Source organism: Urocitellus parryii, chromosome 3 (assembly GCF_045843805.1).
Source record: "Urocitellus parryii isolate mUroPar1 chromosome 3, mUroPar1.hap1, whole genome shotgun sequence".
NCBI lineage: Eukaryota > Metazoa > Chordata > Mammalia > Rodentia > Sciuridae > Urocitellus > Urocitellus parryii.
In genome coordinates, this window is record NC_135533.1 from 7,649,442 (window position 1) to 7,676,777 (window position 27,336).

The 27,336-nt window shown below is 44.5% G+C and overlaps 1 protein-coding gene across 1 annotated transcript in view; it reads right to left on the reverse strand.

Annotated features, from left to right (window-relative positions):
• The window catches only part of Cntnap2 (contactin associated protein 2), a 1,300,648-nt gene that overhangs the window by 207,805 nt on the left and 1,065,507 nt on the right, over window positions 1–27,336 (reverse strand). The window contains exon 16 of the mRNA XM_077795886.1: window positions 17,315–17,485. Within this exon, the coding sequence (XP_077652012.1) occupies window positions 17,315–17,485 (171 nt within the window). The remainder of the gene's footprint in view (window positions 1–17,314; window positions 17,486–27,336) is intronic.

A 27,336-nucleotide genomic window follows, 5' to 3' on the forward strand; every position in this document is an offset into this window, starting at 1 on the left:
TGCAAAGCCTCTCTAATTTTAGTTTTCTCCATGCATTTAACCACCTTCTGAGAATAACTTCTTGAATATTAATGGACCTATATGATTTAAACAGGAAAAAGATAAAAACGACTCCAAAATGTGACGTAGCTACAAATAATACCCTGTGCCCTGAGCAGGACAGGCAAGGGGCCTTCAAATACCCTCCTGGTTGGATAAGTAGAGGCATGTGCACTGGGTATTGAAATGTAGTGAGAGCCCAGGTTTGGAAAAAAAGATGAGAACCCTAGGTTTGGAAAAAAAGATGAGAACCCTAGACAGTGACTCTGGGGATGCAGTTTGTGATAAAAGGAAATGTAGAATCTTCTTTAGAGAAACCATGAAACTGGATGCCTACAGAGTCCCCTGAGGTAATTAAGGAAGAAATGGATATCAAAGAAACTTTCCTCTTGACCACATTCAAGTGTTGCAACAAAATGAGAAAAAGTTCATTAAAAGATGAGTGTTTGGGTAGAGCTCCAGGGAAATTTGGGAGGTTGGTTTTAGGCGACCTCAGGGAGAACAGGTTCCTGGAGGCTCCTGACTTTGGAGAGATCAAGTAGAGGGAACTGTGGGATGTGAGATCCAAACAAGGGAACACAACGGAAGGTGAAAGAGCTGGAGTAGGAAGAAACACTGACAGGCATTAACTTGGATGGAACTGAAACCGAAAAGGCGAGAACATCTAGTCAATGAATTGATGCCAACAGTGACCGAGCTGTGGCCGGCTGTCCTGATGGACACATTGATAATGAGGAAAAGCCAAACACGACGAGATCTGGGAATTAAAAGATGGGGCTTGGGAAGGAGCGTGTCTGCTGTTGAGAGCTGTGGATAAATCCCTCAGGAAGAGAGCAGAAGAGAGGTCTGCATCTTGGTTGCTACAGACTGAGCTTCCACCCCAGCTGCAGGTCACCTTTGGTTTGTAGCAGTTCTTTTTTTTCCTTTCTAGAAAAATTTTCCAGTGTCATCTTGGTATGACTTCAGAAAAGAGCTCTCCAATGAAAAACAATGAAAATGAAAAATGACAAACGGAGACCTATATTCTACATGCTATGGACTCACAATATAAGGGGAGATTTATTTTGTTCCATTATGACACCAGATGTGGGGTCGACAGAATGTAAGTGGGAAAGGTGACATGGATTGGAGGAAAGGAGACCCACTTCGTTTCTACATAACACAGTGTGAAGGATTTCTTAAACTCTTTTACTTTGGAAACTTTTCAAGAGGTGCATAACTGATCTAAATTATTTTTTGTTAGTTTTTCTTTAGTTGCGATTAATTTGCTTTTTATCTTAGTAGTGACTATTGGAAATGAAGACTCTGCAGCTTGAATATTGTAATGGTTTGGACGTGAGGTGTCCCAAAAGCTCATGGGTGAGACAACGCAAGAATATTCAGAGGTGAAATGATTGGCTTATGAGAGTCCTAACCCAATCAATGAATCAATCCCCTGATGGGATTAACTGAGTGGTAATTGAAGGGTGTGGCTGGAAGAGGTGGGTCCCTGGGGCCATGCTTTTTGGGTATATACTTGGTGAGCTAAGCTTAGTCTTTCTCAGCTTGCAGATCATCATGTTTGCTGCTTCCCTCCACCATACTCTTTTGCCTTACTCTTTAGCCCCACCTTGAGCCCTGAGGAATGGAGCCTGCTTGTCTATGGACTGAGGCTTTTGAAACTATGAGCCCTCAAATAAGCTTTTCCTCCCCTAAAATTGTTCTGGTCAGATCTTTTGGTCACATCAGTGAAAAAGCTGACTAAACCAAATATTAATAGTACAAGATCTTGGGGTTGGGGGTTTTAAGGTAGATACTTCATTAAAGTTGCAGAAGTTAATGGATCCTAGAGGTCAAACTGTCTATTTCCTCCTCTGAAAAGAAACAAATCTTTTCACAGGATCCCTTAGGGTCATACCAACAAATTCTACTTGCACAAAGCATTTCTCTGGAAATGGGTGACATTAAATAATAATGACAATGCAGCATAAAACACTCTTCTCTTTGTTTCTGAACATAGCAGCTGAAAATAAAACCACCCTGTATATGATGCATAGATAACATTTTGCCTCTCTGATGTCTGTACCTATAAAACATGCAAGAACTTTCTTAGGGCCGGTTGGAACAATGTTCAAACCACCACCTGTACTTTTTTTCTGAGTTGATGAACTCAGGGAACATGGTTTCTCTCTTAGTAGTTCCTTCGGGAGAGCGGCTGTGAGTCTGATCAAGCAACTCACAAGCCTCTGCCTCAGGAAGGTTGGACAGGCCCTTACAAGTGAGTGCACTGATTGGGACAGCTCTGGGAACAGGGTCATCCACAAGTGGCATTGTCCTGTGGGGCAATTCCGTGCTTGGCCTTCCCCAGTGAGGCCCTTAGTCTCAGCATCTTGTCTGCCTTGGTGCTTGTGGCTGCAGCACATGAGCAAGACTTAGAAAAGGAAAGCATCCTACAACTTTGTAATGTACTAAGTTCTCAGACTGCTGTCATGGGGTGTGATGGAGAGTGAGTGACAGGAAGGTAGATCAGAATGTGTGAAAACTTATCTTTGAAAAGTGAAGCTCAACTACAGAGGATGGTGGGTAAAATGAGATGCTTGGCACTTGAGACATTGTATTTCTCAATCTTTCCAAGGCCACACCCCCCACTTGTTGACATGATAATCTAATTATCCCTCCAAATGCTGATGTGCCCCATATAGGACACAGATGGACTATATCACAACATCCAGAATCTCAGATAAACACCTTCCCAGCCCACAGGGATTCTTGTGTTTTATATTCTATGGCTATATTATAAAAATAATAGCTTCTTGGTTTTGTTTTCCAAATAAAATATCACACTGTTTTTCACACTATAGATGCCCTCTAGGAGATTCTAATATAATGCTTGCCTTCAGTTGAAAAAAATTACTAGGGTGGAGTTTTAAAAAAAATTGACAGAGAATTGAGTTTCTAAAATATTATTACACGAAGAAAAGTAGGTTATGAAACAGTATGTATCGTATGATCTAATTTTTCTGTAAAAAATTATAGATAAAAGCATAGAAAATGTTTGGAAATGTAGACACCAAAATGGTAATTTAAACATATCAGAATATAAAATTAGAGCTGATTCTTTTTGTTTTATCCTCTTTGCTTCTATGTATTTTTAAATCATTGAGAAACAATATTTGTATAATTTAAAAGTTACAATCCCATAATTTCTACTTTCTTCTGCAAAGATTGGTGACATTTTAGGCAACTCTATGCTATAATTTTAACAAACGTTTAATCAGAGAGATTAGTTCATCAAAATGCAGAGAACAAGATTTCATTTAAATAGAAAAAAGTAGAGGAAATTTAAAACTAGGCTGAAACATTCCTCCTTACTGCTTTCTTGTATTTAGAAACTTGGAAAGATCTTAAAAACAAGAGTGATCAAACTTTACCATGAAATAATTTTGCAACAGATGTGAATCCTTTTCCTATTAAAAATGGCTAAACTAAGGGCATGTTATTTTTCAAAGTAAAATCCTCCCAGGTCTGAAGTACCAGCATGTTCCGATGTTTAAACTAATGTATACAGGAATCAAATGCAAGATGAGCATAATCCAGTGCTATAATTACACTTGACAGATATACACTGCTTCTATTATTCATTGGCTCTGGTTGCAGTTACCCAGAAAGACCCTGCAGAATTCTAAATATCAACCACTCTTCATGAGAACTCGTTTAGCATTCACATCAGTTCTCATCAGAGGAATCAAGTTCAGAGATGCAGAAACCCAAATTCGATCATTTTAGCACCATCCACAATAGCATACTTTCCTAAGAGGCTTTGGGACTGCCTAGCTTTTCCTTTGTCAAACCTCACACAGTTATGTGGTGGGTCATTTCTGTAAAAATAAAATATATTTTAAGTGGTCCTTGGGCTTCAGACATATGACTTCCTGTTGTGTATATGCCTGTGATTTTCCTCCAACATTGGATTTGCCTATGCTGATTGTTCCCTGGGAAAACACCTTTGACTCATATTTATGTGCCTGTCATCCTTCCATGCAAACTAAATGCTGCATCTTCTGGAAACCCACTTGGATTTCTTCAGGTGAGGCTGAAGCTTACTTCTTTTTGTTGCCATAGTACCTGTGGAAGAGACTAGCAACTTGCTAAAAAGTTTATTTCTCCTTTCCAGAGCTATCTCTGCAAAACTGCCACACCCCCAAGTGCTGCATTTCCTGGGCCCCATGTACCTAAGTGAAGCCATGTGCCCAATGGGCTGAGAGCAAAGGAATGTGTGTCATTCTGGGCCAATGTGGTGAAGGCAAGAGGATGCTTCTCCATCCTCCAGTTCTCTAGCAACATTGTATTTCTCAATCTTTCCAAGGACACGCCCCCAACTTGTTGACATAATGATCTATTTATCCCTCCAAATGTTGATGTGCTCCATATAGGAGGCAGATGGACTATGTAACAACCTGGGTGTAGATGCTTCCGGGCTCTGGGAGATGGTGGGACCACAGAACAAAAGGAAGCTGGGTGTCTATCTAAGTCACTCTGTGCAAGATCTTCATGGACCAGACCACAGTATGCTATGGACTCTCATGTACCCCATGTAGCCACTGAAACCTGTGGTGGTTACAGCCATTTGTCTTTTTTTTTTTTTTGAGAGAGAGAGAGAGAGAGAGAGAGAGAGAATTTTTTTTAACATTTATTTTTTAGTTTTCGGTGGACACAACATCTTTGTTTGTATGTGGTGCTGAGGATCGAACCTGGGCCACACGCATGCCAGGCGAGCGAGCTACCGCTTGAGCCACATCCCCAGGCCCTACAGCTGTTTATCTTATTCCTCAATAAAATACATCTTCATCCTCACTCTCTTATGACCTTATCACATTTTTCCATTTACTTAAAACAAAAACAAATGACTAGAGCATCATTCTTCTCAGACCACTGGAATTTGAAGGGATGGATTGTGGTGTAGTACTAATTTTACTTCCAACACCAGGTCTATGTCAGAACATTGTGATATCTTTAATGTATATAGGTTATACCATTATATTTGAATGAATGAGTGGGATTCTCTAAGTTGTAGATGCTGGGGAGCAAAGACAGTGGCTGGGAGCTGTGAGGGAGCCCTGTAGGTAGGTGCATGCTCCTGGGCTTGCCCAAGCAGCCACTGTGCCTGCAGGAGGACTGTGCCTTGAATATCATAAGGACAAATGAAAGCTTTCCCTATGAGAAGAGCATCACGAACAAGCTCCATATGGAATTAATTCTTTGTTCTTCAACATTTCTATTCTAGAGCATATGGCCTCCAAATCCTAGCACCGAGGACTCCAGCTGGCCCGTGAAGCCCGGAAGAACCGTTAACAAGAATCTTAAAGCCCTTTATGGTTCCCTGTGAAAGAGGAATGCCCTATACAATGTTGTGTCTACAGGAAAGTACTTTCCAGTGTCCCAACAACCAGCTCAGAAACTTCTAGAGCACAGTCCCACAATGTGAGAAAGTGCCTGATCTAGAAAATGAAAAACACAAACAAAAACCAGGGATATGACAGAATAGAATCAAGTTTGCTTTTCTCCAAGTTTTAGGAAGAACACATTTAGTCACGGCCTCAGTCCTGCCAGTCCTTCAGGTAAGGCTTCCCGGCTTTCCTTTTCTTCCTTCTTGACTGTTATTGAAAACTTGTCTTGTAATTTCAGCAGAATGTGTCTTTAAAAAGATAATTCCCTGAATTTTTCATTTGTAAATTGCTGTTTTCTGTTTGACATCCAGTGGCCAGTGTCTTCTTACACAATTTTAATTACATGGTGTTTGTCTGACAGCTTGTAAGAACCTCGTGTTGTTTGTACTTAGTTAGTTGTCTTGGTCCTTTGAGATATTTCTTGGTTTTGAGTTATTTCAAGTAATCTACTCCAGTCACTCACTGTATTTAAATGAAGCTCTGTTTCCTGATTTATTATCTCTTTTTCTTCTTCTTCTTCTTTTTTTTTTTTTGTTTTAACCAGCTTTGAATTAATTGGTCCCAAGTGTCATCCTGCACTGAATCAATTCTCTAGTATTAGTAACACACATTAACTGATTGTGGCACCAACTCTTTCCTTGAAGCTTTTGTTTTTATGAAAATATTGAGCCTGCAGAGACACGGGTAGTACAGATTTTGTCAGATGGAAGGTCTCTAACCTTATTGTAACTTAAACTTTCACATATATATTCCTACTTTTCTCACTAATCCAAGTGTTTATTATTTAGCAATAATGGCATCTTCTTTCTCTATCTGTGTCTTGGAATGTGTGAATTCAAGCTTCTTTGACTTGTTTTCTTCTTAGTCAGCCTGTGGTCTTCCAGCTGGTCATAGGCTGGCTGATTCCCGTTGTTAGTCATTTTGACACTTTAACATGCCATCTTTTTTGAAGGAAAAGATTTTGTGACCTGCCCTATACAATAAATAATGCAGAAAACATTAGAATCAGAAACAGTGAGATAGAAGAAAATTCCACCAGAAAAAAATATCTTTATGAAACTTCAGCATTTCTCCTTCGTAATGACATATGACTTATGCTCTGTTCAGAGAAATACTACACGAAGATGCTTGTTAGGAAGGATGCTTATTATTTTCTAGGCAATGCACCAACTTAATTGTCTTGCAAAACTTGATTTTTTTTTTTAGAAAAATGAAGACTTCTGCCATACTGTTTTTTAAATATATATTTTAAATCAAGATGGAAACAAATCTTTCATGTGAGCTGGATTTCAATGAAGGAACAGAATTACAGAGCAGGCAGACAAAGCAATCTTAGGAAAGTGTGGATGGTGTCCAGGGGATGTCCCTAGGTGGAGGTGACTGAAGTCAGGCACACAGTGCTGGTGGGCAAGTGGCAAGACTTGCACGGGGGACTAGAAAGTAAAATCAAAGCCTTGAATCATTTATCAAGATGAAGTGTTTGTCTTGTAAGGTGTTGAGAAACCATTATGGTCTGTAAGTAAAGGAGAAACAGAGCCAGATCTATAGAAATGTGGCCTGAGTGGGGAGGGTGGGTGGATGTCAGGGAAAGGGACCATAGTGAGGGAGACAAATTGGAAGCCCATTTGAATCTCGAATCTGGGAATTCAACCAGCAAAACCATCACAGAAGACAAAGAATTTTGAGAAGACTGCATTATCTTTGCCTCCATGTTCCATCTGCCTTATTGCTACACCAGCAATTGATGCTTTCTCTGGGCTTGTTCTGGTATCATGACTTGCAGGAAGAAAATGATCTTCTATCTTAAATAATTTAAAAAATTATTTTCTATTTTAAAAATACAGTGTTCTGTCAAGATCAGCAGTCCATCCACTATGGTGGGGGGGTTAGTGAAACATGAATTTGAATTTGATTTTTCTAATCTGGATAATGAGGTGATGACATTAACGGAGTTGGGGAGCACTGGAGAGGGCTTATGGGGTTTCAGTTTTGATGTGTTGAGCCTGAGGTACCTCAGGCCATTCAGTGGGGTCCTTAGCATTCACAGCAAGGTGTCAATGATTTTAGGAAATATCCTGATTACATTTAGTTGGAGCATTTATGTGGAGTGGCATTCCTTGAAGCAGCTGTCACTTGCTCTAGGAAAGCCCTCCTCTGATCATTTGCAGGAGAACCAAGAGCTCTGGTATGGAAAGTTAAGGTGCTGCTTAATTATGAGTTCACTGGAGATGGGGGCAGGGCGATCCACACTTGAAGCTGATGGTCTCTGACCGACTTGCAGAGCTGCTAATGCTGCAGGAGATCTTAGAGATGACCTAGGTGACCTTCTTGCTTTACAAGCCAACATGACACTGTCGGAGGGAGGTTCAGAGACCGGTCTTGGGTCAGCTCAATACTCTTCTTCTCTCTCTTGTTGAAAAATCAGGTGTTTTAGTTACATTTTTTTGTCATTTGAGATTTTTCTCATAGCAGGAATTTTCATTTTCCCAATTTTTTTCCACTGAAGTATATTTTTTACCTGGTAAAATGTGCAAGTCTTAACTGTAGAGTTGAACAAGTTTTTACAAATGTAATCATTCCTTGGATCAAGACAGACCATTTCTACCACCCAGAAAGTTCTTTGTACTCCCTCCTGGTTCAACTGGGTGAGGACAATGAATTTTTCCCTTTCCCTAAGGGTGGAAACTACTCTGACTTGTATCTCTGTAGAATATTTTGACTTATTCTTGAACATTTAAAATAATAAATATACATGTCAATGTATGTAAGATGTAGTGTCTCTGAGGGTATCCTGCTTCTTGACATTTATTTTCTTTTTATTGTCCTAAAATGCCCTTAATATAAATGAATTGGGGCCTGCAGTGAGGTCTTGGGGAGAGTATTTCCTGGAATCTACTTAATTGCCAGAGTAGAAGTTGAGCCTCAGAGGAAGGGCCAGCCATATCCTTGGTTGTGACTGGAAAAATTCTTCCCCTGGGCATTTGGAGTCTGAGCACTGAGCCAGAGACAAAGGAATGGTCACCAAGAAGGTGATATAACTTTAGAAGGAAGAATGTCTGTGTGCACTGGGAAGTGTAAGCAGAGCATGCTCCTCACTGTCCTCAGGGAGAAGAGGGGGAATGCTGAGGGGCAGGGGTCAGATTGCACCCATAAAAGCCATCAAGTGAGAGGGCTGGTCAAGAGCCGGGTGGTCCTCTCCAGCTGACTCCAGAGAAAGGCAGGGGAAAGGACAGACCATAAACTCTGCAGAAAGAGGTAACTGTGTGACCAGCTTAGGAGGAATTACCAGGCCTGGGTGGAAAGTTCCAGATCAGCAGACATGGGTGGACCACTAAACTCTAAGGTAATGTGGGAAAATTTTCATATTTAGGGGCCATTCTATGCTGAAGTCTGTCCTTATCACCCCAGGGGACCTGTGCTGTGTTCAAATTGCTATCTCTTCAATGACATTGGTAAAGAAATATGGATAAAATTAATTCAGTTTTATTTACTGATAATTTATATATGTTAATATGTAATAAGATTCAAACAGCTAATATATCAAATAGCTTTAATTTAGCACACATTTCATCTTTAATTTACATTTCTTAATTTTTTTTGTCTATAACCCAAATTGAAAAGTTTAAGTCAAGAAGTTAGAGAAGTTTTTTTTTTTTTTTTTAATCTTCAGAGCTGTTACTAAATAGTCAGATCTTTAAGTGTTTTTCTTTATGGAAAAGGTAATTTCTTCTTATATCTGGTTAATGACCAAGTGAGAATCATTCTCCAGTGTCAAATCTGGAGTATAAACTGAAACCAGAGTTAGACTTGCAAAGCAGGAGAAACACTAAAATTCTTCCTCAATCCATGTTGATCACCTAGGTTGGCTTGAATAATTAAAAGGAAAAACCCCAGGTTCTAACACATGATTTGTGAATTAAAAACTCATATTTTCCAAAGCCTCCCCGACAGCACCACAACCCAGTTAAGTGGAATTCAACATTCCTCATGTCTACACGAGTGAAGCTCTTTTAATATAAAAAGTTGTTCCAATTCTGAAATACTGGGAGATAAATTGCTATTAATTTACTTCTTCTGATTCATCAGTTTCTATATATTGCAGAATATTTTCTTCTGTGACTCTCCCGAGCATGTGTATTGCAGAAGGCTACATCTTGGAAATGAAAGTTTTTCCTTAATACTCTTTCCTAAGATGAGTAGGATATTAGACTGCTGCCTCCACACTTTTGAGGCGATATGCCTGCTAAATGCAAAAATTTTCTCTGAGTCATCCTGATATCTGAAAAAACTCAAATGCGGTCACAGGGAAGCTTATGCTAAAGTACTGCAACATTTTCTGGTTGCTTTTCCCCAAAGATTCCTACTCAATAAACATTCCCTTTAAACCCCAATAACCCCAATCCCCTTCACAAATTTCCTCTGGCATATCTTCTAAATTGTCAAAAAAAGGAAAACAGACCCTAGGGGCACTGGGTATCACAAGCATGTCCAGGCAGGTCCTTCCTCGGGTTGCTGTCCCCCTGATTGCAGTAGTACCTTCTGTGTGGCACCCCCTTCCCCAGGGGCCAGGAGAGAGCGCTTCTTCTAATCCATGGCCCAGCATCTCCGTCCAGCAGTGTGTCCTTCTGTGACACCCTCTCCCAGTCCTTGCTGCTGCTATGCTTTGAGACCTGGGACTGTAACTTTTGGCTCACAGGCTCCCTGTCCACTCAGTCCCTTGCTGCCTCCACTAGAGTCCTCCACAGTGGAGTGGGGGACCACCCACCACCTTGCCTCCCAGTGCTCCTCCTGGTTCCGCAGCCCTTTCAGTCCACCTGGCACAGCGTGTGGCTGGACCTTGCAGCTTAGTTCTTCCTCCAAACCTTTCCTGTGAAATCTCAAATTCCAGAGTTTCATCAGCCTTGGGCCTTATGACATATTCTTTCTCTTCATTTTGATCACCAGTCCTTTGGTGAGGGTGATCTTCTCCTCCTCCTGGGTTTTCCCTGGTTCTCTGCTTGGACTAGTACCTCTTCCATTCATCAAGTGCTTATTCAGTACCAATGACATGCGGCATGGCTGTAGCCCTGGACACCTCAGGAAAACAGTGGCCCACCACTGGTGCATGGTGGGGCCACACCTTCCCGAGGTGTCCTGGCCATCTGTGCTCTGCAGGCTTTTCCAACGGTATCCTGGGCTGATGATATCTTTCCCATTTATTTTGAAGCTCAGTGAAAAATGACGTCATCTCTAAGGGAACTTTTCTTATTTTCCAGGAGAAGTAACTGTGCCGTATCTGGGTAGCCGCAGCATATTGCTTACCTTTCTAATGCTTATTTCATCTTATCCAAAATATAATTTTATAATAGCCAAGATGGCTGCCCCCCACTCCCTGTTAGATTGGAGGTGGCCCAGGGATGAGGCCATGTCTTTATTGGCATGCACATAGTAGGTGTACAATAAATATTGGTTGAGATTTTAATTGCCAACTGTTTAGAATCAGATTTGAGACTTGGCAGAAGATCTCCACCACCTGTGACATGCTTCACACTCTAACAATACCCAATGTAGCTTCCTGAACACCCATGTTGATCCTCATTCTTAGAGCTTTATTGTGCTGTTTGACTCCCCTAGATTTCCTGCTGCTACACCTTCCTCTAGCTAACATTTTTGCTGGGATTCAAGGCCAATCTCAGGTGCCTGCTCCTCCCCCTTCATTCTCAGAGTTGATTCCTTTTTCCCCCCTCAGTGCTTATAACACCTTTTGTCTATTATAATTAACTCATTATATTTTAGAGATCAAAAGCAGCATCATATATGGAATCATCTATAGAACCTGGATGCCTCGGTGTCTTTATCTGTAAAATACAGGTAAGGTGTGCCATGAAACATAAAAATATTAACACCCATGGAAGTTATTGAATAGTGCCTGGCACTCAGAAAACTCTCAATAAGATTACATGTCATAATGTCGCAAACATACTCTTCTCCTCCCCTGGGGAGGGCATTGGGTCCCTTGTCCTCACTTCAGACTTCCTGCATCTCCCCCAGCACCGGATGCAGGAGGTGCTCAGCTATGGTGGCCTGAGGTGGGCACCGTGGTTGTGATTACTGTCATGGTCATAAAGGGACCTGCAGAAGCCAAACCACCCCCTGGCAGTAACTCTGAAACACGAACCTATGTCCACGATTGTTAGTGATGGGCCAGGTCTAGAACCTGGGTTTTTTGATAACTGCTACAATGGATTTTAAAAATCAGTATTCCTCAGCCATCTCAAAAATACTAACAAATATGCAAACAAAGCAGCAGCAGCCGAGCAAGGCCAGATTCTGGAGGGACTTCCTGGTGGTGGCCTGGGCTCTCCTCCCCTTTGAGCGTTGTGATGCTGGGTCTCACTCGTCGCCACCACCTTGGGGACCTCGCCCCTCCAGCCAATCCCCTTTTCTCCCATGTCTCCAACCTCTCCTTTTTTGCTAGATTCTTCTTGTGCCCATGTTCAAATCTCTGCAGTCTTAAAACAATAACAAGAACAATAAACACAACCCTCTTCCCTGGATCTCCAGTGACTGTGTTAGGATGGCCTTGGGCCTGAGTCTAAGCAACTCCATTTTAAAAACTCCAGTTTGACCTGCGGTCTCACCAGGCACACCCACAGAGCTCTCCAGTGTGGCCTCAAACAAGTCACTTCCCCTCACCCCTGGCAGGCTGTCCTCGCCTGATAAAAGGGAAAGGCAAGAAGATCAGGGTGGAGACCACCAGACCAGATGTTTCTGACCTCAGGGTAAATGATGTCACTGAGAAATCCAGTGGTAGCTGATAAGGATTGAAAGGGGGGTCCAAAGTCTCCAAATTTAGTATAAATGATAGAGCAAATGAACAGGATCCAGCCAGCCGAAACAAGGATGCACTTGAGCTGGAGAGCCGGATGAGGACCTGACATCCCATCACTTGTCATCGTTCCTGAGCCTCTGCGTGATCCTCATCGCTCTCAAACCCTACCGCCTCATCTGGACCCTGGTGAGAGCCGCAACTCCCCCCCTACAACCCCGTCCTCCACGCCAGGAGAAGCCTGCCTTGGTTCTGGACCTGATCACCACAGTCTGAGTGAGTGTGCATCTGCTGGACTCAAAGCCTAAAGCTTAAGACTTTGAACTTAGCAGAGGGAATGTCTGTCACTAGCCTGTCACGATTAAGTGTGTTTTGCAGTGCTTAGAATGAATCTAGAATTGTTTGCTGTGAATTAATTAATCTAGAATTGTTTGCTGTGAATTAATTAATCTAGAATTGTTTGCTGTGTGTTGATTATGTCTGTTGCAGTGCCCAGCATTAAGGATTGCCGTTTTCTTGATTAAGAGCCTGTAGAGCGAAACTGTATTGAGTGATTTGATTGAATAGAGCATTGAAAGGGGCAGAGGCGTGTGGACATTCTTTATTTCTCCCCTCGACCGCATGTGTTGCAGTTTTGCCCCCTGGTGTCAGACTGCCTTACTCCTTAGATTTTTTTAGTGACCTTTTTGTCTTTGTGGCGCTGGGGACGGAACCCAGGGCCTCGCACATGCTGGACAAGCTCTAACACTGAACTTCGCCCACCGTCCTTAGTTACTTTTTGGAGGGTGACCTTCCCATGTTGAGCCCAGTGGTCACTCTATGTCCTTGGTTTAGTGACCTCTCGGCAGTACCTGACACTCTCTGATTGCTCTTGAAATTTCCTCTTCACTCCCTCTCTGGGCTACCCCTGTCTCCCTCCCTGGAAGCCCATCTTCTAACGGCCCTTCTCCCTCCTCATGACCCTTGAAGCAGGTTTTCATTCTTGGGCTTCTCACTGTTTTCTCTGCCCTTTTGTCTTGGGCAATCTCGTCCACGCTCAGTGCGTCAGATTCTTCTTCCCTGGGGGTGATAACTCCTCGTGGCTATTTCTAACAGCCCTCTGCGGGCTCCATGGGGACATTCCGCCTGCTCAGGAGGTGCCTGCCTATTTAGGCCCTCAGCGGCCACGGAGGCTCTCACTGAACTGTTCAGAAAGTACTTTGCCCTAAATACCGTGCTCCCGAGGGAGAAGGGCCCCACCCCACAGCATCAGAAGCAGAAAGATCAGCCTCATTCTAGGTCCTTCCATTCAGCTTCGAGCTGTGTTGTTGAAGACCCGGGAACCTTCCCTCTGAGTTTCCCGGGCATGCCTTGCCTGCTGTCTCCCTCTCCATTCTCCCACTACTGCCTTCATGCAGCCCCCTTGGCTCCTGGTCTGCACCGTGGCTTGGATGGGTTTGTCCTGCAGAGGTTGGTGTGGTAGAAACAAGGATGCACTTGAGCTGGAGAGGCTGATGAGGACCTGACATCCCATCACTTGTCATCGTTCCTGAGCCTCTGCGTGATCCTCCTGGGTGGTGCTTAGGAGCCCGAACCTGACCCCTCTGTGACTGGCCATTTGGTCACATGCTCACTCAGGCCTGCATGGGTAACCAGCATCACAATCCACTGTGAGGTGGTGCAGTTGAGGGGGGCCTCACATCAGCAGGGCCACTTCCAGGGGACTTGCAGCATCCTCTATCAAGTCAGGCTGCCTCAGGCATTGTGGTATGATGACCAGAAACGGACTAACACATCCTGCGGCAGGTCTTTCTTTGGGTGAACGTGAGCCTCATCCTGTTCTGCCCAGCTCACCGTGTTGTGAGGATCAAGGAGACTCTGGGTGCTCAGCCACTCCTGTCCCCAGCTCTAGCTCTGCCCCTCCTTCTGCACAGAGTCTTCTGCACCTGCACCCTCCCGGCTTCCTTGGTGCGGTGGCCCGCATTTTCAGCCCCTTGGTGTTACATGGAACATCCTTCCTTCCCGATTCCTGTTCTTCCCTCACCTTCTTTACCTTCCCGACTCCTGCTCATCCATCAAAATTTAATTAAAGCATCACAGTCCCTGGGAAGCACCTGCTGTCACTCCAGTCAGGTTTGAATTTCCCCCTTGGCACCCAGGCCGCTCTCTCCCTGTCTGTTGTGAGAGGCAGAGTATTCTAGGATGACTCTAGGACAGACATAAAACGTCTGGGGTGGAACGCCAGCTCTCCACTTGTGCACTCTGTGACCTGATGGGGTGACTTCCTCACCCTGTAACCACTGATTTACTTGCCTTTTTTCCAAAACAGACACATCTTTGAGGTAAAGAAACCATGTTCGATTTGACTGTGTTCCTCAGCACCCACCACAGTGGCTGGGACATAGTAGACACTCAGCAAATGCTCACAGGACAAATGACTAGTAACAAGTGGGATGCAAAGTTAGAATTCTACTTTTGAAGTTTGCTAACGGGGAAGATTGCCCTAATTTTATCTTGCATGTTTTTCTGCTTGCACGTAAGATGTTGGTGGCATCTCATTAACTTATTGTACACAGGCTCACTGTTCCCCAAGTCAAGAATCTTCCATTCTCGACAGAAGGGCACAATGTAGTTAATTAACAGGACTGCGATTCTGGAGAGCAACGTGCAGGCAGACACTGTGACAAAATTCCTTTGAGACACACGTAGAGAGACAAAATTTGAATTCCTATCACAGAGTCATCAGAAAGCCTAGCAAACTAAAGAGGGGGAAAGAGAGACAGTTTACAAAAGGTTGACAGCAGAAAAGACCCTTCCTGAGCCCTCTGCCAGCTAGCCACTGCTGGAAGAGCAGAACACAGGGAGAAGGGGCCGGGAGGGACCCTGGTGGGCAAGAGACAGAGTTAAACACTGTGATGGGTGGGGTGGTGCTGAGGGCCATTGCCAAGTAGGAATGACGCATCGATATTTCCTTGCCAGCGTACCCCATGTTAAATGGACTTGCCTTGGAAATTTGCTGTGACCTTGCATGTGTGTTTGAGAAAGGTGACCCTGCTCAATGACCAGGGTGGATCCAGGTTTTAGGAAGTATCCGGATTTAAGATAATTTGGTTTTAAGGCGTTCCTGGTTTAAGACAATAGGGGTTTTAGGGAAGTTGGAGGTTGAAGATTATTGCTGCTGGGATTAGGGTGTTCCTGCTGTTTTGTTCCCGTTGAGTTCTCCTGAGATTAAAATGGGATTTGGAAAAAAGTCTCTTGGAGTAAGTAAATTATGCGGGCAGAACTTGGATTTCCCCAGAACGTGTTTGTAGAGGCCGGTGTGAGTTCGGGAATAAAGAATTGTTGTTTGAATCTACAAGTGTGTGGTGGCTCCTGATTCAGTGCCAAGCCCAGACTTTGGCAGGGTGGCAGAAGGCCAGTCATGTTGTTTTTCCACATCTCTTATGAAAGAAATCGAAAGTAAAGGACAAAGAGGATTGAGGCTCCCCCTCCCCCAAAAGATAGGCCAAGAGGACACAAGCAATCAGGCCTCAGACCCCTCTACCTCAGAGAACTTTTGACCCTGTGCTGATGGACATCTTTTCTCAGTAGGTCCCTACCTGGCCCAGACTCACCATGGCCTGGGCGTCACATGCTGAGAGCTATGGCTTTCATTAGAGTAGAACATTCCAATCCTACACTGAGCCACCAGGTCATCTACCCCAGCTCCTTCCCTTCCAAGAAATTCTTCCTTTCTTGTCTTCCCCCAATCTCCCTCTCCAAGATTCTTTAAGATACCTGACCCCTTTCTTACAGACCTCTTGACACCCTACCTACCCAAATCCAATTCTTGACAAACAACTGGTATAATCCTTCTCACTTGTGGCTTAAAGCTTGTTTGAAACCTGTAGATGCTGGAGCCCACATTCGAGACAGCATATCCTCAGGCTCCCTTTCAATTTAGCTCAGATCTGCGATGAGCAACTGTGGGAAGAGAATTCCAGCTGCTACTATATGCTGAAACAAATGCTATCATAAAAACCTGCACAAATCAGCATCCCCATTTTACAGTTTAGGCAATTGAGATTCAAAAAGATCATGCAATTTACACAAAATTTGAATTTGAACCTGAGATGCCAACTCTAAAACTTATTGCCTTTCTGCATATCATAGTCTATTGTTTTCTAAAATAGAATCCAATGAATTGCAGCAGAAAGATGTTTACCTGAGAATCTCTTTTTAAAATATCATTTTGCATAAAAATATTCCATCAGATAATACTGGGAAATGGATTTGGGGTCATTCTTGCATGAGACCCTGTAGCTTAAGCACTCAGGTAAAGGGGTCAGAAGGCAGGCAGGAGGCTGAGGTTCTGTGGAGGGAGGAGGTCTGGGGTGGGGTGGGGGACATAGTCTGTGATCTTGCGGACTCTGAGTTATCTCAATAGGCAAGGGACCTGGCATCTGTGGCTTGAAAGTTCCTAAAGCTGAACTTAGGCTGTGGGGACACCAGGACCCTGGCAAAGCATGAATTGCATTTCTCAGATGCAGCAAACACAGCTCTCCCACAGAAGCCAGGCCTCCTCTGGTCTTGGGAGGTGAGGCCAGCAGAGCTGAGCTAAGCAGCATCTGATCTGGGTCTGCCTCTGATAGCTTCTGTCTCCTTGGCAGAATCGACACTTTTACAGGGTGTGTGGGTGGGGGCTTCTTTGGGAAAACTGCATACTCAGCATACTCTTTATCATTCCTGTGTTCCTTTGTGTTCCTCAGATCGCTTCATATACTCCTTTGTCTCCTTGGGAAACAACCCATTTTAAAAAGAACCTCACGTGTGTGTTGTCTTCCTATGACATTAGGGCGGCGTGTTCTCCTTGATCTTCCTGATAACTGGGTCCTGGTACCTCTGCCTGCACCTGCTTCTTTGGGTGTGTCCCAAGGACAGGGCTCAGGTTTGGCCTGCACCTTCTGGTCCTGCTCCTGGAACAAGAGCCGTCATGTTCCCCGCACGGCACTGCACATTCTGGCCTAGGACCTCAGGGCCACAGAGGGGCTCTTGGTGCATTAACCAGAAAACCGATACTCACACTTCAGCTCCAGCTTGATGAAATCTGTGTTCCCCAGATTTTCCAGAAACACTCCCCGAGGGATTAAGGTTTTGAAGTAGAAAGAAATGTCAGCGCTCGTTTCCCCTTGGAAAGTAGAGAAGTGCAGGTAGGATGACGGGTTTGGGAACGAGGCGGCATTCCAGTAGTTCCCTGTGGAGAGAAAAGAAAACTCCAGGTTGATTTATACCTTGATGAAGGTAATCACATGAGAGAGACCCATTTCTTGAGCTTAACCAACCCCCATCAGCAACATCCTCGTTTCCCTCCTCCTGTCGAAAGAAGTTCACAAAATCCCCACAAACATGTAGGTGTCTATAAAATACTTCATGTTTGGTTTATGTATATTACTTAAATTTCAACATATAAAATGTATATACAATTGAAAACATGCCAATATAATAAATTTTTATAAAATAGATGAAATATTAATGTCTATAAAATATTTTGTTAACAATTGCTAACTGGGGCTCCTAACAGGGCAGTCCCCAGGGACCCTAGGTAGTCAACACCAAGAGGGTGAAAGCCCAGAGAGGCCCCTCAGCCTACTGTATGTGGTGGGTAGATGGAGGCCGTTTTGAACTTGTGCCTGTGGCTAGTGGCTTTGGTCTGCTGCAAGAAGCGTGGGGGCTAGATCAAAGGATGATAGAAGAGGAAGTGGAGATTTGGTCTCTATTCCTCCTTCTCATCCACCATTGCCTTGGAATAACCAGTGCCCGCTTCTGCAACAGCAGGTGCTCAGACACCGGGGAAAGGTGCTTCAGGAATACAAGTGGGGAGCCCAGAGCCTTTCACTTAGGAGCTGAGTAAAAGGGAGAAATGATTGGGCTGGGCTGGGGCAGTTTCCATGCTTTCCTGCTCCAAGCCTCAGATGTGAGTTGCCATAAAGGGAAAGAGTGAGTCTTCCTTACCCAGCTCCGCCTTGGGAACTCGGGATGCAGCTGGGACTGGGGGGTGTTTGGTGAAATGGAGAGTGGAGAGTTGAGCCCACCGGAGGCTCACTGGAGGCAGCCTCCACTCAGGAGCTCCAGGGGAAGACAAATGTACCCACCAACAACCTCCACCCATTGTCTGACAGTGTAGTCATGTCCCCAGCGGTGAAGCAATTCCCAGGGCAAAATCAGAACACCACACTGGATTACTCAGATTCCCCCAGGACAGATGGACCAAGGACTTAGTAGAAGACCATGGCTTGGCTCTCCGCTTCTCCAGGGAGAAGTCCCTTTAAAATGAGCACATTCACCATCACAGTTTAAGACTAAGTCTCACGGGCAGGTTTTAAATCAGTTACCAAAGGCTTGGACTTTAATAGTAATTCCCAAGTGTTGTGTTTTTTAAAAATGATATCTGCTGTATCTTTTCTTCAAAGAACACAATGAATCAAAGTTCACTATTAGCTTGTACTCATATACACACTACATTTTCCCTTTCTTTTATGAAAATTATGTTCATATGCAATATTAAAGTCAAATACCATTCTTAAATAAAAGTAACTTTGTGTTAGTACTGTTATGTTAAAGTCATAAATTTAGATAAAACGTGTCTTTACTCTGAATGTTAAATAACCTTATTATTTAATTAATGTTTCTGTTTTTAAGAGACATCTGGGATATTGGGATATCTCAATAAATGTGGGTTGGTTCAAAGACAAATACATGATGGGCACCTTAACATTTTAATGAGTTTGGTTGGGCCTCTGTGGCTCCTGACCCAGGCAGCACTAGGCTGCAAATGATTAGCACTCCACTAGCAGGGAACACAGGCGAGGGAACTTGGGTAAGGTGTTTGTGGGATAAGGCACAAAGACAGGGGCACATGGGTGTCCATGGAGACAGGTTCCAGGACCCCCTATAGATACCAAAATCCTTGATGCTCAAGCTCCTTGTAGAAAGTGCAGAAATATTTGCATATAACCTGACATGTATGCATTACATCAGCTTTGGAAGGCTTATAATACAAAATACAATACAAATGCTACGAAAATAGCTGTTATACTGTAATGTTCAGGGAATAATGACAAGAAAAACATCTGTATGGGTTTTGTAGAGATGTGATTTATTTTTTAGAAATTATTTTTATCTGCAGTTGCTGAATCCTTGGATTCAGAACCTATGGTTGTGGAGGGCTGACTGTATTTCCTAGGTTAATGTAGAAAGTTCCTGGTTATCAGGGAGAGAAAAAAAGAAGTTCCTAGTTGAAGTGAGTTGGTGGTTTCTGGATGGTTCAACTTAAGTTTAGTTTTGCTATTTACTCTGGGTTTGGTCTGGGTTTGTATGGACTTTGTACATTAGGCCAAATTGTTGAATTTACAGACATAAAGTTGTAGTGTTTTCTTGGGTCCTGGAGGTCAGCAGGCAGTTCACACCCAGCGAGATCTCTGTAAATGTCTGGAGTAAGGTATTCACGGTGATGGGGCTGACTGCTCTTGAGTTGTCCCAGAAGTTTCAGTGCAGTTTTGAACTTTTTTTTTTTTAACTGCAAAGTCATAGCTTTCATGGAGTGGGTGGAAATAGGTTATTTTCTTTTGGAGAAGAAGACGATTGTATGATATTGGGTAGGGTGGTGATGGGAAAGAGCAGGTCTTCACTACCCTCCTTCTGGCCAGCATCTGGCTGCCTGTAGAGCAAGAGAAGCACAGGCTCACCTTTACCAGCTGCCTAGAAACAAAGGACTCTTGAGAAAACCTAAATCTAATGAGTAACCCTCTCCCCCATCAGAAAGTCCCAAAGCCTACAGGGAATGAAGATGAGTCACCTGGGGCTAGAAGGAGTCTGCACATCCTAATTGGGCGAGAGCCCTTGGAGCCAGCAGTGATCAAAGTCCTCAGCCAGTCTTCAGCCTGCAAAGCAGTTCTGTCTCTTCAGGCTGGATCCCCAGGACAGGAATGTAATTAACATTTTAAAGTTTCAATCCAATCAAGTGCATTCTTATTTTCTGAGGTGGTGATATATTAACAGAAGGGCAGTTGTCTCAAATGATTCTAGAAACAGGAAAAGCTAAAAGTAAAACATGCCAGTATTTATTGGAGGTCCAACGCTAGTTCTTCAGAAGGAAATATCTCCAGAGAGGAGAAGGGCGGCTCCATCAGTTATTCCACTTTGATGAAACATCTCTGTGGACCATGGTTCCATTTGTTCTAATTCTATCCTCACTCAGCAACTTCAGTTTAATCTGGTCTCTTTGAATGGACCCTTTCACAGTCAATCACGATTTGCACAAGAGGCATGCTTACTACGTGATACCGTTGGAGTTGTTGCTTGTTAGTCGTCCCAGACCTCTGGGAAAATTTATTAAATCCAGATTCTTGACCAGCAATGGTGAGGACTGCACTGGTGGTATTGGAGCTGAGGTGTCTACTCTAGAGCTCCTGGAGAGGAGCCACGGAGGCCCGGGATATTAGACTTTCCGTTTCCATTTATCTTTAAAAGCTCATCCTTTTAAATGTCTATTTTAGTTAACTTTAAGAGGTCCACAGTCTATGAATCCAGTGGCCTGTAGACGGAATTGATAAGGGAGCATGCTCAGTGGGGTGTGACCTTACGGGCTTGTAATGAGTAGTGTATAAAGAAAGAACTTTGGATGCTGCAGAGCCGGGTTAACCCTCTCCAAGCCTCATTCTGAAGAGGCTGCTGCCCAGTTGCTGGATTTTTTGGTCATAACAATAATGCAAGCGCTCCCCCAGTGCACTTGCACTTCCAGAAGCATGGAGCTTACAGCATTAATATTGTGGGTTTCCATTGCTCCAAATGACCATGAGCTCCACAAAAGCGGGCTAGAACCATTCCATCTCTGTAACCTTTGGCCCCAGAACATAGTGCTCAATAAATAATTGTTAAATAAATAGATAGGTGATTGGTTGCTCTTCTCATTTATGCCCAATACTACTCCATATGCAAAGTCCTCAAGGGACAGGATGTGCTTTATGGTAAAGCCCGAGTATTGTGTGCCTGAGCATGGAAGATGCTAGATAAATATAAATAAAATCTAATGTCACTTTAGTGCCTGCAGATAACGGGACACTGCTTCTACTAGCACGCCATAATTTTCCTCATCCATGACTTTATTTCTATTATTCCCTGTAGACCTCATTGAACAATGCCATGCATTTGCAAGACCGATGGTCTCATAACCTTAAGGTTATTGAAATCGCTGCAATTTGTACTTGCGATCAAGGTCAGTGCTATGGAGGGTAAAGCGCATTGGATGAGAATACCAAATTGGAAATAAGAGATTCCCTGTGGGGCAGGGCTTGAGTGACAGCAGGTGGCAGGGACTGGGCCAGTGTGGGCAGACAGAAGGGGGCAGGTTGGAAACCAAGAGGGAAGACATGAAACAGAATAGAAATGACTGTCTGAGACTGCAAGAGTCAGTCAACAGTGACAGAATCCTGAGGCAGGTGGAGAGGCTCAGGGACCCTGGCTGGAGCAAGAGTCAAGATGGTTGGGAAGACGTTGAAGGCTCTTCGAGCTTGAGAATGAGATAATCACGAGAAGCTTTTTAACACATTCTGGACAAGGCCAGGCTTATCACATGTGGCAAAAGGTACCCGAGAGGTACCTCCAGCTCAGTGAGCCAGAGTGGGCTGGGACCACACCCCAGGCACGGCTGATGCTCAGCCACACTGCAACCCATGGCGACCATCAGCAGAAAGCCCCCATTAGACGTTCATCCAGACTCGTTAACAGCCACTTTCTCTAGTCTGACCACTGATTACGTGGTATGGGATTCCAGCTTCAAAGTTTCTAAGGATAATTTCCGATGGGCGGCATTTAATTTTTGAGTCTCGTCTTCATTGCTCACAAGGTACCCACGGGCACCGTTATGTCTCACGGTGCCACAGGACCACAGCCACCCCGGTTCCCTGGTTCCCCACCTCCCCCTCTCATTGCTTAGAGACAATCCCTTCTAACATCCTTAATTCTTTAGCTGTACCTCTGTATTTAAAACCACTTCTGTAGGTATTTATTAATTCATCGCTTACAGACATTCCCTATTGATTTTCTGCGATGTGAGATCTGGAGTTACCACTTTTGCAGACCTGCCTCCCTCCTCCCTTTTTGATATTCTCTCTCAAAAGGGCCCAAATCACAGACTTTTAGTGATATTGAAATTCAAGATTTATATTTTTGGGAGTAAAATTATTATTCAGTAATGAGCCAGGCAGCAAATGTACATTTCTTTTTGGTATAATTTTTGTTTCTCTAGAATCAATGATCTTTGTTTTGCTTTGCTTAGTTTCCTGTGAACCTGCCGTGGATTCTTGCCAGATTCTCCAACGGTGCTGTAGAACCTTCTGGAACATTTCCATGGTTCCACGCCCCCGAGATCTGGCATTTGCGCTGTGTCCCCGGGTAGGGGGGCCTCCACATCTCTCTTTCCCACCTGATGGCTGCTCCTCCGGGTCCTCACAGCCCTTGTCCTGGGACCCGTCTCTCCAGTCTCCCGGGACTGGCTTCTGCTGCTCTTTGGATTCAGTCCTCAGGCTTTCCGGTGTCCTGGTGTCCCCTGCCTGGTAGGCAGCCTGTTTCCTGCATTTCCAGAGAGCTCCTTGCACAGAGGGGTACGGAGGCCACTCTCCAAATCCTTGTCCTTCTGATGGCTCGTTATTCTGCTTTCACACCTAACGGAGAAACTCGGTGAAGGAAGCTGTCAACCTGTCAGGGTTGCTACCCAGGAAGCCGGAGCTCTCTGATTACTGTCCCTGGAGGGGAGTGGAGATAGAGATCTCCAAATTCTCTCTCTGGAAAATTTCAGGATTTTTCTTTACCCTTTTAAATGGAACTTCACGTGATGGGTTTGGTGTGGGTCTTTTCTGCCACATCAGGTCTGGGACCTGAATCCTCACTTCTCTGATCCTTCCTTCTCAAACACTCATTAATTTAGGTTTGTCTTTATTTCTCTTGCTCATTTTCATTCCTAATATTGTTCTTTTTTCTTCATGTTCTGATTCCTTGGGCATTGCCTCAGCATTACTTCTACCCACCCCCTACTGCTTTTTAATTTCAGCTACCGTATTTTTCTGAGAGTCCCCTTTCCACAGCACCCTGTTCTATTTTTTTTGATGTCATATCTCAGTACCTTTTCCTTCTGAGAATATTAATTTAATTTTCAAGCGTTTTCTGCTGTTTTCCTCACTGTTTCTGGTTCTCCCAAGCTCTCCTGCTCCCGTGGTTAGTTTTGGGCTCCTCTCCGAGGCTTCCCACCTTGCCCTCAATGGTGGCTGAGTCCAGCCCCTCCGCTCCCCTCCGCTCCCCTCCGCAGGCAGGTACTAGGAAGCTGACCCACTAGGGTGGAGTGTCAAGGCTGGTGGTGGGTTTGTTGGCTCCCAGGCTTCCCTCCAGCAGGGAGAGTTCCTTGTCTTCTCCAAGGTTCCAAATGCCAGTGTCTGTGAGATTCTTTGGTGACAGATCATTCAATTTCATGCAAAAAGAATCCTCTAATTTCCCCACAGGGAGTGTCTGGTGGTCCGTGTTCTGGGAGCTGAGAGGAGGGAGGTGAAGGGGAGGCTCAACCTTATTGTGAATATTTCCACACCTTTTTCTCTGTGTTTACTGAGGGTTTCACTCCAGTTTTCTTTGTGCCTGGGGTCAGGAGCGTAAACCCCAGCCTCTTGCGTGGTAGGACAGGAACCGTCACTGCAGGTCAGAGAAAGGAGCCCCGGGTCTGGTGGTCTGAGTGACAGGTGTGCAGGCTGCTGGAGCCCTGCCCTCACGGCCCTTTACTGCCTAGGCTCCTGCACCACTTGGAGCCTGCAGCTCACCTCTCAGGTGCCACCAGCAGTCTGGTTTTCCCTCCTGCCAGTTATGAAGCAGCAGAACTTGTGATGTGCCCAAGGTTTTTGTGGAGAAGGAAGAGGAGACGTAACAGAGGAGGTGGTCCCCATCCACGTGGGAGCCACACCAGCAGCCTAAGGCATAGACAGTGGTGTTATCGTGAGGGGGAAGAGCAGAGGCGGCTCGGTGGGAGGGAGGGGTGGCGGGAAGCAGGTTCCCTGAGCTGCTCTGGCCTGGCTGCCCCTTGCTCCAGGATCAGATGATCTGGTTCCCATCCTTGGCTCTACTACCTTCGTCCACCAGGTGACTTCAGGCAGCTGACTTGACCTTCCTGGATCTCAGTTTCCTCACTGGGGCAGTGGAATAACCAAGCGCTGTTTCACAGGGTGTGGTGAGAATCACAGGAGGCAATTAATCCACGGTGCTGTGCACAGAGCAAATGTTCAGGAAGGGCTATCAATCACTACTAAACTGATGACCTTTGCTGTCACTGTAGTCACCCTATACAGGAGTATGGCCAAGGAAGTGCAGCTGGACTGAGAGGGAGGCCACAGTGGCAGGTTCCCCAGCTGGCCGCCATACAGGTCTCCCATCCACGTCCACCTTTCCTGGTCATCCTCGTTCATTCCTGGCTCCCCAGTGACTGTCTTTCAAAACTGCTTTGAATTTTCTTGGGTCCTCGAGGATTTTATAAAAATTCCATTCACAACACCTGAGTGGGAATTATGACTGGGTTCTGGCAAAGTGTTACGTGGTTTTGTGGAGTAGCCACTAAATAAAAACCTGATACAGAGGAGCAGCCAGGGACAACTGCAGAGCAGACTTGGCAGGAGACGTGGGCCTGGCTCCTGCTGTCCTCCTTGCCCAGTTGAGGGGAGAGGAGTGATCAGGGGATGGGGGAGGCAGTGGCTGGAGGAGTTTGCACTGGGCCTAGGAGGAGAGGATTGCATGAGGGTGCTCTGGGCAGTGGGGCTTCTGGGGAGGCTCAGGCTGTTAATGGTCTTGTCTTCTCCCAGATTCAGTAATTTTCCCGGCCACCCAATGGCCCCATAGTTGGACTGTCGTGAGAAGCATATCTATAAATCTTCTTTGAATGGCAAGCATTTTCCAATGTAAATATCAGCTTGGAAGAGACTAATTACTCTAAAAATTATTAGTGACCCAGAGGTTAAAATGTGAGTACTCTCTGAGTAATGCAACGAGTTTCCCATCTGTTTAGTACGGGCTGAGTGCTGTTTACAATAAACCGGATGACTTCATTTGTATGCAGATTTGGGTCTATTTGTAGAGGTTTCCCTATGGGTAGGAAAAAATTACTGTCTTAATTAAACCTTGTTGTACATTCAGGCTAGGAGAGAGCAGCTTTGTTGAGCACGGAGCCTCCTGTTACTGGGCAACTAACTTCACAATGGAGGACTTCAAGTAAGGTGCTGCCCTTGGATGTGAGTCAGCTGCTTCTCTGCAGGATTTTATCCCCACCACTGAGCCTTTTCTACAGCTTCCACCCCAAAGGATAATACTACAAACTTGTGGGAGGAGTCAACATTTTAAGTCTTTCATCTGGTGTCTCTCTGTGATTCGGCTCTTTTAGGCTAGATGGGGATGGAGTCCCAGGGGGAAAGAAGATGAAGGTGGAACTCTGAAGGTCACGGTGCTCTGACCAACAGCAAGATCCAATAAAACTGAGTTGGCCCCAGGTAGTCATGGAAACTATCACAGGTCAGGCCTATTACTGGTGCATTTAAATGTAAATGTGCATTGAGGTAATTTGACTTTATTCCGAATGCTTAAAGCAGTTCTGTGCTCTTGGATGTTGTGTGGGGGGGCAGGTCTAAGTTTTCTTATAAAGCTCTTGGGCCTACCTATGAGGTCCCTACATTTCCTCAAACTTTCCTTATTGAATTCATTGGTTGTGCCCAAGCAATCCCAGGTATGTTGAGGTTTGAAGTTAGTAATTAATAACCAGCAGTGGAGAAATGAATAACTAGGTATAACGAAAACCTTTGGGTTCCCTGTTTCTCACTTAAAATTTGGTCTTGGGTAAATCCCAAAGGCTTCTACATGATCGACTCCACAAAAGGAGGTACTAGGAAGATGAATTATCTCACAGCTTGGTAACACAGAAAATTGAAGGAAGATCTTTTTGATTTTTGAGAAGTAAAACTATGTACTAGGCTGTGCCTATGGAGCTTGGAGTTCAAGTTTACCACCACTGCATGCAGGCTGATGAGAAGACTTCACAAGTGGTGTAGTACCCAAATGAGGTTGCCTGGCTTTTTTTAAAAAACTTATTCTAATTTGTTACATATGACAGCAGAATGCATTTTAATTCATGTTACACACATAGAGCACATTTTTTCATATCTCTGGTTGTACAGTGAGCCAGGAATGAATAATTTGACTTTTCTCTTTTCCTGACCATTTTTACCCATTTCTTGATTTCTAATACTGACCACGGCCTAGTAATTTCCAAATTCATACATGCAGCTAGAGCTCTATGAGTTTAAGGTTAAAGTATGCCTTTCTTGCTGAACAGATAGCTCAAACTCAAAATGCTTGCAAGTGAACGTATTTGTCTTCCAAATCAACTCTACCTGGAATATTCACCACTTCAGAAGGGAGAGCTTTTCCCATTCTGTCACTCAAGCCAGAATCGGGGGTCACTTCTGGTACCCAGTCAGCCCTCCTATCTCTTTCTTCCACCGCCACGGCCAGCATCTCTTGCTTGGATTCTACAGCAGACCCTTAACTTGCTTCTGCTTCCAGGGCTGCTCATCTTAAATCCACCCTTCACACAGCCAGCGGAGCAAGCTATCTAAATGCAATGCTGACCATTCTTCTCTCAGGTGAGCCGTCATGAAAGCCTGCGGAACATACCACAAGCCCCTTGAACAGCACGGTAATCCCAGCCCATCCCCGGCCTCGTTTCGTGTGAATTTCAGAGAGCAGAGATAATGTTTTCTTTACCTTTCTACCAGAAATAGCTACCCTAACCCATGGGTATTCAATGTGTTCCTTGAATAAGTAAAAGAAAAGCATGTTTTAAAAAATACCTATTACTGATATTCATTGACATGACCATCCACAAAACCAACTTTGGATAGCTTCAGAATCAGAGTTATCAAGCCAACGAGGACAGAGCTCTCCCAGGTTTGACCTTATTAATATTAACTTTGAGGCACATTCGGAGCTCTTTTATGCTGCCCATGCCCCTTGCAGGGGTCCTCCCCG